This window comes from Cyrtonyx montezumae, unplaced genomic scaffold, assembly GCF_038088225.1.
Source record: "Cyrtonyx montezumae isolate F1298 unplaced genomic scaffold, pur_monq_1.0 scaffold_15, whole genome shotgun sequence".
Taxonomy (NCBI): domain Eukaryota; kingdom Metazoa; phylum Chordata; class Aves; order Galliformes; family Odontophoridae; genus Cyrtonyx; species Cyrtonyx montezumae.
In genome coordinates, this window is record NW_027071881.1 from 6,289,510 (window position 1) to 6,306,026 (window position 16,517).

Below are 16,517 nucleotides of genomic sequence, written 5' to 3' on the forward strand. Positions count from 1 at the left end.
CACTTTTAGTAACTGGGCCACACAAAGGACATTTCATACCAACGCACAGCAAAACAAACAGCTCCAAAATGCCTTTGGTGTTCAACAAGTCCAGTCTTTTCCAGTCCGCCTTTACATTGTCCTGACACGCAGCACTTCAGCAGGATAGATTTCAAACTAAAGGAAGGTGTAGTCATGCAAAGAACAATGTTCTGACCGCAGCCAGATTAATCTCTGTCGTGGGAAACCAATAAGAGCCTCTGTTCTGTTATCTTCATACAAAGAGATGGTTAAAGCTTAACTGTGTTAGGAAACTTGCTCCTTTGGACTGAAGTGTGAGCTGAACGTACAGAGGCGCAGATGTAAGCCACTGGTTCTCGCCTGATTCAGAGGGAGAAAGTCCACTACTGAGGCAGCTGAAGACCAGATCCAGCAGTCTCAAACCCTTCCCTGATCACAGTGGGGTCACTGGGGCCAGCCCCCTGCCAGGTAATAACCACCACCTCCCATGTGCCAGAGTGCGTCACGTCCCACAGTCACACCCTGAAACCACACCAGCCTCTCAGCCAGCCCGGCCCAAACACAGATACCTCCTGCTGGGGCAGTGATGCAGTCCCCACTGAGGAACGGTTCCCTTCCATGTTCATCCAGCAGTGAGGTGTTATGATGCAGGGCTGACCTGGTGCCCCCCCAGTCCCTGTTTTGGAAGGAGCTCTGCTGAGCTGCTTTGCCAGCAATCTGTGGCCCGTAGGGGTGTGTGAGAGCACCGCCACGGCCCTCACAAAGAGCAGACCTGTAAATGACATCCTGAGGATTAAACTGATTGAGATGCAATTTGCCTAGCAACCATTCATTAAGCAGAGTTCAGAAACAGGCCAGCAATCTATTCCACCTCCTTATCTGAGCAGTAAACAGATAACAGGCTCTGCCGCGTCCTCCCTCCTCCGGCTCAGACGCAGTGTAAACATATTTTTCCCAAGTTTTGACTCCAGCAGCAAACAGCGGAGAACTGTGCCCTCCCAGCACAGCTCCACGACGACAACACAGGGCACACGGGGGACACACCTGCAATTCCTGCCTGCTCCCACGTCCAGCACCAGAGCCCGTCCTGATCCTTTAAGGGAACACCCACCGCCATTCTTCATCGCGCTGCTCCGACCGCTGGGAAAAACTCAATACAAATCTTATTCCCCTCCTTCGTCTTCCCAAGGGAACTGATGGGCACTCCTGTGATACAGGATCCCCCCTTCAGAGAAGGAGATAAAAATCACCCCTCCCTCCCCCCCACCCATGAAGCATTTCTCCTCATCAAACAAATGAGACAATGCAAACGTCGCCAGCAAAAATCAAAGCAGCTGTTTCAGCCCCAAGGATTTCACTGCAAAGATGAAGTGAAATCCTGATTTTGTTGGGCTGCTTCCCCGAAAGAAACATCTGACAACATCCCATTCTGCCACGAAACGAAACAACAAAGATGAGCTCGGACACATTTAAGACCATATACCTGAATGGTTTTCCTTTGGTGAACTGTTCTTCTGGGAAATCACTGTGACATACAGCACACGATCGCAATTAAATATGCAAGAAAGAAGAATTAAACTGGCAATGAATAATTAATAGCATGTAATACTACTTCATAAGGAAAGTCTGGCTGAATATTCCCACAGATGAGAGGTACCTGAGTGCAAGGCACAGCACGGCTGGCAGCTTTACTTTTACGATGGAGCCCAAGGCCCCATGATGCTGTGGCTGCTGGTGCCCGTGCCTCCTCCTCCTCCTCCTCCTCCTCCCCTCCTGCCCACCAGGGGCCAGGGAAGCTCCAAGACAGAAGAGCTGTTGCTCTGCTCGTCTGTGTCTCAGAGTTACCAGGCTTCCCAAATGCTACCCATTAAAAAGCGTAAAGCAATTATCTCACTTCCCAGTGGAGAATAAAACAAGTGTGATGCAACGATTACTTACAAGATAATATTGGGCTAAGGTTGGGAGGGGGGGGGAAGAAATAAAAGAACGATTTCAAGTTTGCAAGGGCAGAGGAATGCAGCTTACTTTCCCAGAACCTCTTAACGTGAAAGATAGCAGACCTTCCTCCTCTGAGTTTACTGTTTTGGAGGCTACAAACTGCAGCGTGAGGCATGGGGGGGGGGGGGGGGGGGGTGAGCACCACTCCATCCCTCCTGCAACTCTGCCGTACCACCACAGGCAACAGGGCAATGGAAAAGATGCTTTCCTCGCTAAGAGAAACCCTAAGTCCCTTTAATTATTACCCACAAAGTCCTCACCACATTGCTATGAGACACTAGGCATCAGCCAGGTCAGCTCCGTGCTTGTTCCACACCTTTAGCTGGAAATCCTCAGTTCCCAAAGTTTATCCAACAACATCCTGCTGCAGAGCTCTAGGTTTAGGGATGCACGTCTGAAATCCATCTGCTGGGATTGATGCAGGAGGGCTGGGCACTGCTGTTTGCCTGCTGGAGATGACAGCCCTGCAGCCACACATCCCCCAGCTCCCCAGGGTCCGCAGGATTCAGTGCTCTTCTCCAAAGCAAACACAAACTGGGAGTCTAATCTCCACAAAGGCTGGAAATATGCTAGTTTAATATTAATTTTCTATTAAAAATTAATAGGATTAAATGAAAGTCGCGAGCTGGCAGGCACCAGAAGTGCTGCCCCTCTGGCTGCCCGCAGGACCAGGTGCAGAGGAGGATGAGGATGGGTTGCAGTACTGCTGTAGGACCAGAGCTGCAGGGGACACGCTGGGAAGGGCAGCTGGGGCCTCAGCATGTACCCCAGCTCCATGTCACCCTGCTCTACCAGAGGCCCTTTGTTAGCACTGCCTGGCACTCGCCCACCCTAAAGCAGGCTTTGGGATCCCCCCAGTTATCCCAGACCATTTCGTTGCCATGTGAGGTGGGACTGGCTGCTGGTGCCTCCCCTGAGCTCTGCATCCACCATCTTCGGCTGTAAACTCCGACCCTACAGTGTCAGTGTGTGCCACAGCAGCACATCACGTGGCCCCACACAGGCACCCTGTACATGTCTGGTGTCAGATGTGGCCAGGAGGCTCTCGGGAGGGTAACAAGGTGTGAAAGCACTGACTGGGATGTCCCGTGCCCCAGGGAGGTGTTCCCTCCCCTGATCCTTGCTCTGAATGATGGTGGAGCCCGACAGCTCATCCTGGTGACCACGGCAGCGCATCCTCTCCAAGCTCCTGGGGACCTCACCTTCCCCCATCTGCACACCAGAATTAATCACCATGTCAATAAGCATCCTGCAAATACCCAGAGTTTACAGAAGTTTAACCCTCAGTTCTCATTAAAGGAACGAAAAAATTAACCACGACGTAACAAAAAGATCTGCATTTCTAATGATACAACCAAACACTCCACGTGGAGGTACTCCCAAGCACCTTGCTGGTGGTAAAACAGCAAATGGACTACAGCTCCCATTTTGAGGAGAATGCTTGTGAAAGCAAACAGCACTGAGGCTGTCAGCAGAAAGGCAAGGATGTGAGAATTAAGGAAAAGAATGTGGCATACTTAAAAGGATGGTAACAAGAATGTTAATAATCAGAAGAACAAGTCACCTTAAAAATGTTCAATTTCATGATCTCTCATACTTTTAATGGCTTAGCCTACTTTTTCCAACCTAATTTGCATCATCCAAATAGGCCTCCTGCTGGGAAGCATTAACATGGCAGCCCCCCTCCCCATGGAGACAGGCTCCCTTCACCAAGCCAGTCTGAAGGGCTAATAAGTATTCCTAAAAACATTTTAAATCCATTAACGATGTTTAGTAAACATTTATTGAGAATTAGTGCCACTGCCAGAATTGGCCTCAGCACTTACTGCTGGAGCAGTTTATGAAGAGGTGAAGGCACCCCCAAAAACGCCTGCAATCATCTCCAGCTCCCACCCAAAACCCAAGGGATCTCATGCCCCTGCTCTGCACCACCCTAATAATCATCACCCCAAAGCACTAAGCACTCCCCAGGATCACCCAGGCCATGCTCCACAGTCCCTGGAGCACCCAGCTGGAGATGGGGGGCACAAGAACCACGAGGAGCACCGAAGGGATGGGGTTGCTCCTGCACTGCTTGTATGGGAGCTGCACCTGGCTAACACGTCTCAACACATCTGGGGGCTGAAGGACCAACCTGCTCTACCCACGGTAACTAACTGTAACCCTTGAATAAAACAGGCTAGTACAATAGCCGTGGAAACCTCCCTGTTACTGCTGTATTGAAGATGTGGGTGTTGGTACAAAGGCTTTACACAAATATCAGAGCTGCACCATCTGCACACAGCCAGGTAGGGTTTTATCTAAGCCCTGGAAACTTGAATAAATCATTTCCTCCCTATCTGTGATCCTGACAGAGACAGACGCTGCAATCTGCGAGCTGACGAGTGCAGGCTTGCCTGGTTAGCAGAAATAAAATTATATCTGCATCAATATCTGATATGTTTTTAATAAAAAATAACACAGCAAACCAGATCCTTAATATTGAAATAATCTCAGCCTGCAACTCTGTAACCCACAGGAGATATCTACAGTGTTACACTGCCAAGGGAAAGCTGGGATTGCCACTGTTGTCACCAGCACCAGATGCATTCTAACAGCCACACATCAGGAAAAGCAGAACCCCACAGCACCCTGGGGCCAGGGATCCCACAGCCACCAGCACACCAGCAGCAGGAGCACGCATCCCATGGGGCAGCACAGCCACAGCTGGGGGAGCACACTCCCGGGGGAATGCCCATCTCTGAAAGGTACCCAAGGGCAGGAAATAAATGACCTTCCCCTTCAGTGCTGCAAATGAGAGACCATGAGTGCACCCAGCCCAGCTGAACATGCTCCCCGTGCTGGGGGGGATCACTGAGTGCACAGCACTGCTTTGCTTGCTGGTATTTGTGGAGTAACTTCTAACACCTGTGAGGCTGCAGGAGAATTTATTTGCTGAGTGTTTTCACGTGCACATCACAAAAAAAAAGCAAAACAAACTCGAGGTTTTCAGGCCCACCTCCCCTCCACTCGCTGGGTTTTATGCACTTTTGTTGCAAATGTTACATTGGGATAAAATCCAGCTTAATTGCCTCTTAAATAACCCCACGGCCACTTTTTATTTCAGCAGCGATCATTCGTAAATCACTCTGCCTGAGCTCTGGAGTGGGATGGCAAGGAAATAGAGCAGAACAGACTGAAGCTGAATCAGATCACTGCATGGTGAAAGGTGATTCTTCTCAAACCTGAGCATCACCGTTTAATGGACATCACAAAGGCAGCAAGGCACACAGCACAGAGCTCAAACCTGGCAGCCCCACGTGCTCCTTCGGCAGCAGCTGATTAGCAGAGCCCAAAAAACCACGGATCTCTGCTAAGGTGGAGCTGCTGGAATTTAAGCACAGGTGCAGTTTCCCCCATGCACGCTAGATGGAAGTGTGTAAAACCTTAATTTGTTCCTGCACTGACTTAACTGCAAGTGGTTGAAACGTATAATAGCATCTGTCACCACTGGAGGGGTCTTTCTTGTCCTTCATCTGCAACTTCACTAATTGATGATCTGTAAGCAAGAAGATGCCCAGAACTATTAAGCTGAGCTGTGCTGGAAATGAGTGGCAAACATGAAAGAGCAGACGTCAAAAATGTTAACTACATCACTGTTCACACTCGATTTAAAAAACACGTTCCCTTTCCAGAGCACTTCAGCACCCAGCACTAATGGGAGCCATCAAAGAAATGGAATGTGCCTTCTAGAGACGTTCGGGTTATTTTCACAACCAGCAACTCTAAAAATAACACCTTGTTAAAACAGATCGGAAGGTGAAGAAACAAATCTCCAGAAAATAGTGGGGGAAATAGGAGAAACAGCAGTGTGGGGTCTTGCAAAGGGATCTAAGCACAGAACAGAGCAGCAGAGCATCCAACCTGCCTGGGGTTACACAGAAGTCCTCTGGAATGTGTTGTAAAAGTGCCTCGTTCTGAAAGAATCCATTTCTGAATTTAAATACCGACAGAAAATCTGGGATCAGCCAGGCACCACCGGAAAAATGCCTTGGGAAGAGCTGCCTCCCTTCCTGCTCTGCCCTTCTCATGCATTGATCTTCCTCCACATTCATTCACAAATGCTCAGCGCAGTAGTGAACGATTTAAAGTCAAAGGATGCGGGAATTACTCCGGGCTGAAGCTGAGGGCTCTCCTGCATAGAATCAGAATGGAGGTGGGAGCCGAGGGGCAGGCAGCAAAGACCCCCACTTCCCTGCACACAATGAGGCCCAAGTGCTCACCCTTATCCCCCTAACGGCTCTTTGCTCACACAAGCACCGGGCTTTGTCTTTGCAATGCTCAAGATAGCAGAGCAAAGCCCGTGAGCAGAGGGCTGACCCTGCTCAGAGGGGCAAAACCTGCAAAGAAGAGCAATGGGATGAAAGGACAAAGGAAGAGGAACGACTTTAATGGGTGATAACCCGGGCACAAAGGACTGCCCTTCCCCAGACGTTAAAAACGTGTGGGATCTCACCGGTCCATCTTTTAGAAGAACAGATTAGAAGAGGAGGAAGTTTACTTTGCAGGGTGGCAGCACCTGTGTCTCCTTTGTTTTGGAGAAGGCGACAGGATGCCTCTCCCAGCCAGCAGAAAGGAACAGGTACCTGTCTGTGCTACTGGCTCCAGACTGCAAGCACACAGCCTTCCTCAAGAGATCAAGGAGGGACGAGCCCAGCACAGGAAAGGGCAGGCCAGCACCTCTGCCATGCACGCCGCAAGCTGAGCGACAGGACAGCACGAAGGGGACAGCAGGAGGCACTAAGGAGACAGGGGGAGGACATGCAAAAACCCTACAGCTCACGATGGGAAAGGGCACGCTGCAAATCCCCCCAGTTTTCACCCCGACGTGTGCTCTGTGCCAGCCCAGGCTTCATCCCATCCCAACACATCCACGTGAAACGATTCCTGGCAGCAAATGTCACCGTTTTCATCAGCATCCCTGGGAATTGGAACTGATCTCCCAACAAGTCCAGCACTGGGAATACACGAACTGAGAGAGCATCGTTACTGAGTGCAACAGGAGGACAGTGAGAACCAGGCACTGAGCAATGAAAGGGGCCTGGGGTCTACAAAGCTGGGCCAACCAAAAGGGCTCTGTAGGGTCTGGATCCACCACAGCACTGGCTTTTTTTTTTCATGCAGCTTCTCAGTGAGCTCCCACACGCTCCTAAGGCAATTATTTAACAGTTCCAGCCGTCTGTTCAATAAATCAAGCAAGTCAGGCTTTGGCTTTGCTCTCAGTGGTGTATTTAGTAATTCCATAAATCCCAGAATCCTGGAAATTACCGAGCTTTAGAGAAACACAAAATGGACATTACTTCATCACCCATCTCCATAAATCAGCGTGCTTCAGGGGCTGCAGATGAGGGTGCCTGGCGGTGTGGGATGCAGCATGCTCTCACTGGGGAGCTATGGGTTGGGGCTGTGGGGTGGGAGCAGGCTGCCAGCAGACCCCATCTCATCCAAGAGCAGCTCGGGGTCAAAAATGGGGAGGAAGATGTGAAAATGGAGAATGCACACGGCACAGTGAGAAGTGTGGTGCTTGGGGAAAAGGGAGAAGCACCCATCCCACGTCCAGGTGCACCACTGTTGGACAGCACACATACTCCAGTCCCGGGGAGAAGCCTTACTTCATCTCTGCTAACAGCCCCCAGGAGCAAACATGGATAAAGCAGCGACCTATCAGAGGATGACTTGAAGCAAATACAAATAAGACTTGCTACAGAAAGCGAGGGATCAAAACCACTGTCTGATGAAAACGTGAGCACCTGGTGTTCACTGGTTATTCAACCCAGAGGACGAGAGCAGCTACACAGGGTAAGGTCACTCTGCCTCGGAGGATTCCAGCACCTGCCTTATCTTTCATCTCAGCACAAAATGAGATCCACTCCTTTACACTTCAAAAGCTGCGACGCGCAACAAATGAGACACACGTGAAGCAAGAAGGCACGAGAAAACACGCCAGCATCTTTCAGCAATCACCCTCCCCGTGTCATCCGCTGTGTGACATTTATCTATTTTTACTTCATTCTTGTTCCCCTGATATGCATCCTTGCTCTCCAGGCCATCAGGCTGCTCAGGCTCCAACTCAATATGGCTTCTTAAAATAGTTGAGAAATATCACAAGTCTTCCCCACAGCTTCATGTGTTTCACTTAAATGAATTCGCTTCCCAGTCAGAACAGCTCCGCTTCTCCTCGTGTTTCTAAACCTCTTTTCAGCCTCGGCCCTTTCTGCTTTCATCAATTCAAGGAGCCTCCTGCGAGGATCAGTGCTCTGTGACAGCACAATGCTGTCAGCCGGACTCACAGGATCGCTTTTCAGGAGTATTTTTAGAAGAGAAAAGAACTAAAGCCCACCGAATTTAATCCCTGATGGATTTTCCCACTACAGACTGCTTCCTATGCATCTGCGATGAGAAACTGCAAGCACTCTTCAAGTACGGGCAGAAAGCACCTGCTTAGAAACAGGTATGGTGAAAGGGAAATGCAGCTCCTGTGTTCCTATCTCCCCACTGCCCACGTAGGAGCAGTCGTGGGATTTTCTCAGCTACAGAACCACAGCTCCTACATCCCAGCACCCGGAGGGACTGATTCCACCACAAAGTCACTCCAGCACTGACATCACTCGGGAACATGAGCTCCTGCACCAGTAAAGAGATTAGCCACGATCGCTGAGAAGTTTTCCAAGCGAACGCACGTTTTCTTGTGACTTCAGTCATGAGAAAAGGAGGAGGAACAATTCGGATCACCATAAAAAGTGAGCACAACACTCAGAACCAGCCCACGCTGCACCCGGGCTGCATCCACAGTTTATCCCCAGCGTGTCCCCAGCAGTTAGCAGCAATGTCAGCAGGGTGACACGCACCCAGCAGCCCACACAGGTGCCCCGTGCCATACCACCACCGACAGCTCCCTCTGGCACACTGCTCCTCAAGGCCATTTTTATTTCATTTATTTATTTGTTTTCCCCTTCGTGCTTCGGCACAGAGCGCGTTTCCCGTTAAGGTGCTTCACAAAAAAAAAAAAAAAAAAAAAAAGGAAAGGAAAGAAATCCTCTGGCAGGAAACGGAGCGGCCAGCAGCGCCCTAACAATGGCTCTTGCAAAACCCCGCTGCTGGCGGGCGGGCAGCGGCCACACAAAGGGCCCAAGGAGCCCCCCCAGGACAGCGGGGCGGCCCCACGGGGTGTGGGGTGCGGAGGTGGGGGGGGGGGGGGGGTTGGGCACTGTGCGGTGAGTGCTGGGGATTCACTCCCCCCACTGCATGGGGCATTCTGACAGAGGTGCCTGGGCCTTCCCGTCCTCGCAGCCCCTGAGCACCAATCTGAGCCCCCTCAGCACCCACTGTGTCCCCTCAAGAGCCCCTCAGAACCCCCTGCGCTCCCAGTACCCCATCAGCAACCCCTATGCACCCTCAGGAGCCCCTCAGCACCTCCTGTACCCCCCCAGTACCCCCTGAGCACCCCCAGTTCCGCCCCACCACCCCCACGTCCCCTCCAGTCCCGCTCCGCACCCCGTTTCCCCCCTCAAGAGGCCCCACGAAGGCCCTCGGTTCGGCCCAGGCCGCGGCCTCCAGGCCTCACCCCCACGGCCAGGCCTCGCCCCGTCACCCACCACCTCGGAACCCGCGCGCGCGCGGGCGCTCTCCTATCGCGACCTTCCTTCTATCGCGACAGCGCCCGAGGGGCGGCGCCGGGCGGCGGGGAGGGGGGGCGCCCGTGGGGGGGAGGGGAACCCGGGAAGGACAATGAAGGAAAGGATCGCTAGGAAAAACGATATCCCCCCAGGCCACGCTCCCGCCCGCCCGCTCTCCCCGCACTTACTCTCGGTGCCCCTGCCCGGGCCTCATGGCGCCGCCGCCGCTGTGCCCGTGCCGGCCCCGCCGCTCCCCGCCCGCCGCCGCTCTACGCCGTGGTGGCTGCGCCAGCCGCTGCCGCGCATGCGCGCTGCCCGCCAAAGGCCCGGCCCCGCCCCGCGCGCTCGCGGAGGAGCCGCCGCCGTTCTAGCGCCCCCCGGCGGGCGTGGAGGACAACGGCTCCGCCGGGGCACGGCGCGGCACGGCACGGCACGGCACGGCGCGGCACCGCCTAATGAACCCGTTTACCAGCCGGCTTTATTGCGAGGAAAATACGCGGGGGGGAGAGGGGGGAAGGAGCCACGGAGCGGTGGTGGAGGAAGGGCGGAGCGTTCCGGCTTGCTGAAGGATCCCTGGGCTGGATTTCGGATGATGTGATGCTCCCCCCGCTGCGGTTCAGTGAGGGCCGGGAAAGCAGTCCCCCGCAGAGGGACACGGAGCTCCTGCTCAACAGGCTGAGGTTCCAGGCAGAAGCCCCCAGCCCCCTTCCTCCAGCCCAGGGCTGTCTGCTTATAACAGCACAGAGCTTCTTCCCAGAAACACTTGTCAATGCAGCATAGCCTCAGGAGTCTGATCTCAAACCCCACGAGTCTCTGTCCCAGCCACGAGCTTCTCTGCAGCTCTGCCCCTCTCTAGCTTCCTATCCTAGTGCAAAGAGTAACGGCTCTGTAGTAACATGCCTGCAACAAACTCTCCAAGTCCCTAAGAAAAGGGCTGCCATCTGTCTGTGTATGAAAAGCACCTACGCAATGCTGCTGGAGGCATCCTCAGACCCAACCCCTCAGCTCTCATTCATCAGCTGAACTGCCAAACGGATGTAGAGGCAGGACCCCACCAGATACCAAAACCAAGATGAGTACAGGCAGAAACACAACTTAGGCAGCTGTGCTCACACCCATGAACTTCAACAGAGCACAGGGCAAGGAGCTCTGCAAAAATGAGAGCAGCGTGTGGGCTGGGGGAGCCCCTGCCTCCTGCCTTACCCCTGCAGGAATCACTCAGCCTTCTGAACAGACCATAGATGGGTGCTGATAGTCCTTCACAGCAACCCTTTGTCTGCTAAAAGACAGGAGATGTTCCCTCACGCTTCAGAGAACCACAATATTCACCCTTCCCTGGTTGGGCCAGGCTATTGGCTCAAGTCATTCTGGATTTCCAAGCACAAAAGCTTTCCAGCAAGGATGTGGGACAATGCCCTGTGGATGACGACCCTGTAAATGTGCTGGAACTGCACTGGGGGTAACCCTGATGTATGTCCCCAGGTTCTGTACAATACCGTGGGTGTAAAGATTTTATTATCACCTTGGCCACCCCCTTAAAGAATAATATATTCTACTTTAGCCCACTGTCCTGATCCCATTACCCTCTGTTCCTGAATTAAACAATGGTGTTAAGATACCTGCAGCAGAAAACAGGACCGGTTTCTCCACATGAGCTCAAGGGCTGTCAAAACCTACAGAGAGTTCAACTCTTCACCTCCACCTTGAGCTTCAGGTGGATATCACAGAGGAAAGCGTTCATCAGGTCCTGGCTGGCCTCCTGGGCGATCCTCCTGATCACTGCACCTCTTCTTCCAATCAACATCAGCTGTATCAAAACCCAGAGAGAGCATCATCACACTCAGCCTTTCTGTGGGGAGGAGTCAGCCAAGAAAACAACAGCACAGACACAGAAGGACACACAGCAGTCAGAGGTGTCCTAAAACCGAGCTACTGACCTAGCTCCCCTCAACACAGAGCCCAGAGCCAGGGCAGAGGGTGCGTAACTCAGCAAGGACACAACTTGCTGGGAGCTCTGGCATCTGTGTGGATACCCCACAACAATGCTGGATACAGGGAGCCTCCTTTCATGCTCCCCAGCTGTCCCCTTTTACCTTATGAGACTTCCTTGGGACCACGAGTTTCTGCACAATGACGGTCTCTCCGCTTGGCCCTTCCTCCCATAGCTCTGTCACCTGCAGCAGAAGCACCAACTCAACAGTTTGGCACAGTACCACGGAACTACAAGTGCCACTCTTTCAGGGAGAGCAGCTCAGCTTCCTGGCACAGTTGAGTACACGTGGACCCACTTGAAACACACAGAGGGTCTCAGCAGCTGACGTGCAAGTCCCAAGCCACCCCACGTGGCTTGTGAATTGACTGAGACCTCAGAAACCCAGGGAGCCTGTTATTCCCAACACAATCAACTGGAAGGCAAGTCTGCTAGTGCATGCCTCCTACCTGAGTCACACCGTAGGGGACTTCCAGTGGCAGGTACTCCAGTATCTTCTCCCTGATGATGTTACCACAGATCTCTTGAGGTGACTGGCTGGTCAACACCTCGCTGTGGTACTCCCACGGACCTGGCTTGGCTTGCATGAAGAGGTACCTCTGTCAACACAAAACATCACACCCATCAGATAACATGCACCACACTGTTCACATCAACAGAGAACAGTTCCCCCAGCATGAGGCCAACCCAAGGGCAGCAGATCTGCTGCTCCTAACAGGAGCAGCTCGGTATGAAGCCCTGGGATACAAGGCTGAGTGCTTACCAGTTTCAAAGCATAACAGAAGTTCAGGCTACAGTTACCTTCAGCGTATCCACCTCCTCTCCTCTGACAGCTGCCAGCATGAAGATATCCTGGAAGTGTGGCCAGCCCTTCCTATTTTTCAGATCCCCATATTTGTAGGGCTTTTGCCCTTGTGCTTCTGTAACAAGGCTGGATTCGGAGGCCTTCAAATCACTGCTGTTATCCAGGCTACAGCGTTCCTGGGGTTTATCTGTTTCCAGATGACAAGGAGACTCCTGAGCTCTACTCTCAGGTGGAGGAGCCTGAGTGACTTTAAGAACAGCTTTTGCAGGAGAACTGGAATTACGTTCAAATTCAGACCGCACTTTCAGTTTCTTTCCATTTACAATTCCCTCTGTTAGCTCAGTTATGAGTCCCAGCAGGATGGACTTCTTCTTCAGCAGATCCACCTAATGTGAGGGAGAGGCAGGTCTCAGGAATTTGTCCTAAATGAGACCAGCAAGTGGGCCCTGGCTCTGGAGGAGCTGGAAAAATCTCCCCAGCATCAGCAGCTGTAAAACAGAGCTCCTCGCTTACCTTGTTCAGAACCAGGACACTGGGAATCTGGGGAAAGTGAGAAAGACACTTCAGCACCTCCAGGCTCAGAGAATTTCGTGTCCAGTGGTCTGACACATCCACCAAAACCAGAACTGCCAGGAGAGAGTGAGGGAAAAGCAATGAACCTACATTTTCCCAAAGGTTTGCTCTAAGCTTTCCTGTAGCCTGTGTTTCAATCGCTTCCCTCCTGTTACTCCTCTCACTTCTACACATGTAATCCAAAAATAGTATTTTAAATGCTAAAACAACAAACCCGGTTTATACTTGCTGTCCTACAAATATCACACATGCTAAGATTCAACACTCAAGGCCAAGTGTTAACCCAAGCTGCCTCCCTTTGCCATCAGACAATTCTGATCCCCTCCCCTACTAATTCATTTTTTTTTCCAATATCCTTCCTTCTCTGCTTCCTTTTCACACTCCCAGATCTGCCTTTAGTGACCAGTAGTGCATCCAGGTACTAGAGTTGTAGGGTTATAAGTTTCTGTTGCAGATAAAGGATTTGGCTTGGTACAAGGGAAGTGGAGTGCCCACCTAGATCTGCATGTTTCATGCTGTCCCACGGGTCCGTCAGCATGGCTGCCTCTAGTTTATGCCTGAAAGACAAACACAAATGAGCACCCTAGACATGTGCTGGATCACCATCACTTTCCTTCTCCCTGCAGCATGGGAACAGCACTTTCTATCATCCCAAGTCACACAGAGCTGCCTTACAGGTTTTATAAAGGTATCCTTCAGTGCAAACACACATGCAGAGTCAAACACAACAGGGCTCAAGGGATTCCTCAGGCTCTGTGTGCAACTGAAACGGCAGCAACTCAGAAATCAAAATGAGGCTAAAAATATACATTCCTGCTACTTCAACACACTCACACAGTGAAAACCACTTCCTGTTCTCCCAAAGCCCCAAGTGATAGGACCCCATCCTTCCTTACAGCAGCAGCAATACCTTTTGGCTTTCAAGGGACTGGTGAGACCAGGCGTGTCCAGAATGATCTAGAAAGAGGAAAAGCACATTTTTAAAGTCTGCACACAACTCTGCCACTAACTCCTACCAGTGTGATTAAGCACAACCATGGGATACAAATGGAAAACATCACAGAGCTGTTGGGTTGGAAGGGACCTTAGAGACGATCCAGTTCCACCTGCTGCCGTGGGTTGGCTGTCACCCAGCAGCTCAGGCTCCCCAGGGCTCCACACAGCCTGGCCTTGGGCAGCTCCAGGGATGGGGATCCTGCACTCTGCTGCCCCGGGCACAACACGGTTTGTGCAGCCTGGATGCTCACCAGCTGCGTGTCCTCACGCGTGATGACGCCGCGTGCTTTGCACCGTGTTGTGTGCACTTTCTTCGAGACTGCGAAAACCTGTGAGGAATAAAAGCACCGTGCAGCCAGAATAGGTCAAAATCAAGGGGAGCGAGCAGCCTCAACTCGGCGGCTCGTGGCACTTTTACCTTTCTGCCCAAGAGCTGATTGCAGAGCGTGGATTTGCCGGCGTTGGGCGCTCCCAGGATGGCAATTCTCAGCACTTTGGGCTCCTGGGGCTGATCAGGGCGGCCCCGCAGCAGGCGGGCCTGCTCCTCTGTGCGGGGAGAAGGGGCTCACACGCTGCCCACGCCCTGAGTGGGGTCCGGAGGGGGCGGGGGGAGACCACACCCCGAGCTCACCTCTGCTGGGGGCCACGGGCGGCGGGTGCTGGCCCAGGGCCGGGGTTGGCCGCTCTCCGGGGATCCCCAGGATGTGGCCCAGCGCTGAACCGCTCCCGCTGCAGCGGGCACAGCTCTCCAGGAGCACCACTGCAAAGGCGACGGTGTAACACCGACACGGCGCCCGCCCTTCCCCGAACCCTCCGGGCCGACCCTGCAGCACCCACTGCGGCCCGGCCCGGCCCGACCCCCGGAGCGAGCTCCCGGCCCGGCTCAGCCGCCCCACCTGCACGCCGTGAGGGCGGACCCGCCGAGGCGGCCCTGAGGGCCCAGCGCACACCGCGCAGCACCGCCGCACCCACGGGCGCCGCCATGCCGCCCCGCCGCGGGGCGGGCCGGGACCGCCCGGAGCATAGAGAGGAGGGAGAGGGGGTTAGAGCGCCGCCCTGCGCCGTGAGCGCTGCGCTGTAGCGCCCTCTGCTGGCGGCGCCGCGCGGCGCCCGCGGCAGTCAGCGCTCCCAGCGTTCAGGGTGCCCCCCGGGCTCGCAGTCCCCCCTGCAGCCCACTCCCAGTGGTCCCGCTGTGTTCCACGTCCTTCGCAACTCACCCCACAGTGCCCCCCAGCCCATCCCAGGGACCCACGTACCCCTCAGTGGACCCCCATGCAATGCCCCTCTGTATCCCCGTTAGTGCCACGCACCCCTCACAGCATCACTAACTGTCCCACCCCATATCCCCCCGCACCCCAGCATTGACCCACACCCCAGACCCAAGGGAAGGAGCCGCCACCACTGTGCCATCACTGACTTTATTGAACCCACAACCACCAGCCCACACTGACCCACACTGATCCATGCCATGCTGCGTGTCTGGCCGTCAGCAGAACCGTTACCATTACTAAACTCAGTAATGGTAACGGTTTCCCTGCCGGCCATGAGTCCTTGGCTGCATCCACTCCTCAGGGTGCCCCATAACCTCCCACAGTGCGGTCCCACGGAGCAGCTCTCGGGGTCGGGTGCAGCCCAGGGGAGTACATCATCTATACTGTAGTGTCTCATAGTGAACTTACAGTATATGATGATATCCAGCCCAGGGCGGCGGGCAGAGCAGTGAGCAGCACCTAAACGAGAGGAGAGCATCGTTAGTGTCACCCCGTCCCCAAAGTGTTGCCACCACCCTGCTGCGTCCCCATAGGCAGCACCCACCTCTCGGGGTGACCCCGCTGCTTTGTGGGGTGCCGCTGCTGCACCCACTTTATAAAACCTGCACGGCCTCATCTGCATATCTCACATCTGCACGGCACAGCTGGCGTGGCCCTGTAACCCCTTCATGCCCGGGGGGTGGGGTGGGGGGAGGAGGGGAGCAGCCCCCAGCAGCTCTGTGCCATCCCACAAAGCTCTGCCTGTGGGGTACATGAGGACAGGGGGGTCCCAAGGATCCCCGCGGTCCCTCTGTCCTTCATCCCAGACTGGGAGCTGCCCATTGCAGACTGGTGCCCGGTGTGTTCCTGTGTCACATTCGCTACCCCAAGGGACAGATCCTAAGAGGGTTGTGTCACCTCGTTGTGCGTGACTGGGGTCCCCAGCCCTGTGTGTGTCCCCCAACAGCTGCAGTGCCTGGCTGTGTGTGCCACCTGCCCGTGTGCAGCTCTGCCCATCCGTGTCCCCCAGCCCCATGTGTCCCCCCCCAGGGTCACATCCTGCAGCCAGTGCCATGCCTTTGCAGTTTGTGCCTGCGGGGCAGGGACGTGGTGGCATTCCTGGAAGCCACCTGCGGGGACGTGATAAGTCCCCACCGGCACTGTGTGCTTGGAGACCCCGATAAGCAGAAGTCGGTGGCTGCTGGGGGCCCTGCCCTGGGGTGCGAGGCATTCCCAGCCCCGCTGTCCTC

General features: G+C 54.0%; 2 protein-coding genes across 5 annotated transcripts in view; both read right to left on the reverse strand.

The window, feature by feature from the left end:
* FAM222B (family with sequence similarity 222 member B) overlaps positions 1-11,362 on the reverse strand; it is a 26,294-nt gene extending 14,932 nt beyond the window's left edge. Inside the window, exon 1 of one of the 4 annotated variants that reach the window (XM_065731907.1) lies at positions 11,273-11,355. The gene's annotated coding sequence lies outside the window, so the exon portion shown is untranslated. Of the gene's footprint in view, positions 1-9,841; positions 9,928-11,272 lie in introns of those variants that run through there. The other 3 variants (XM_065731906.1, XM_065731911.1, XM_065731910.1) reach the window with 3 other exon arrangements.
* On the reverse strand, positions 11,152-15,001 carry ERAL1 (Era like 12S mitochondrial rRNA chaperone 1). The gene is made up of 11 exons (XM_065732230.1): positions 14,914-15,001; positions 14,649-14,777; positions 14,436-14,563; positions 14,269-14,346; positions 13,932-13,978; positions 13,517-13,578; positions 12,962-13,074; positions 12,445-12,834; positions 12,093-12,242; positions 11,747-11,827; positions 11,152-11,460 (listed from the first exon to the last, which is right to left on the reverse strand). Exons 1-11 carry the CDS (start codon positions 14,999-15,001, stop codon positions 11,338-11,340), a joined length of 1,389 nt encoding a protein of 462 aa, XP_065588302.1. The 3' UTR covers positions 11,152-11,337.
* Positions 15,002-16,517: the final 1,516 nt, after the last annotated feature.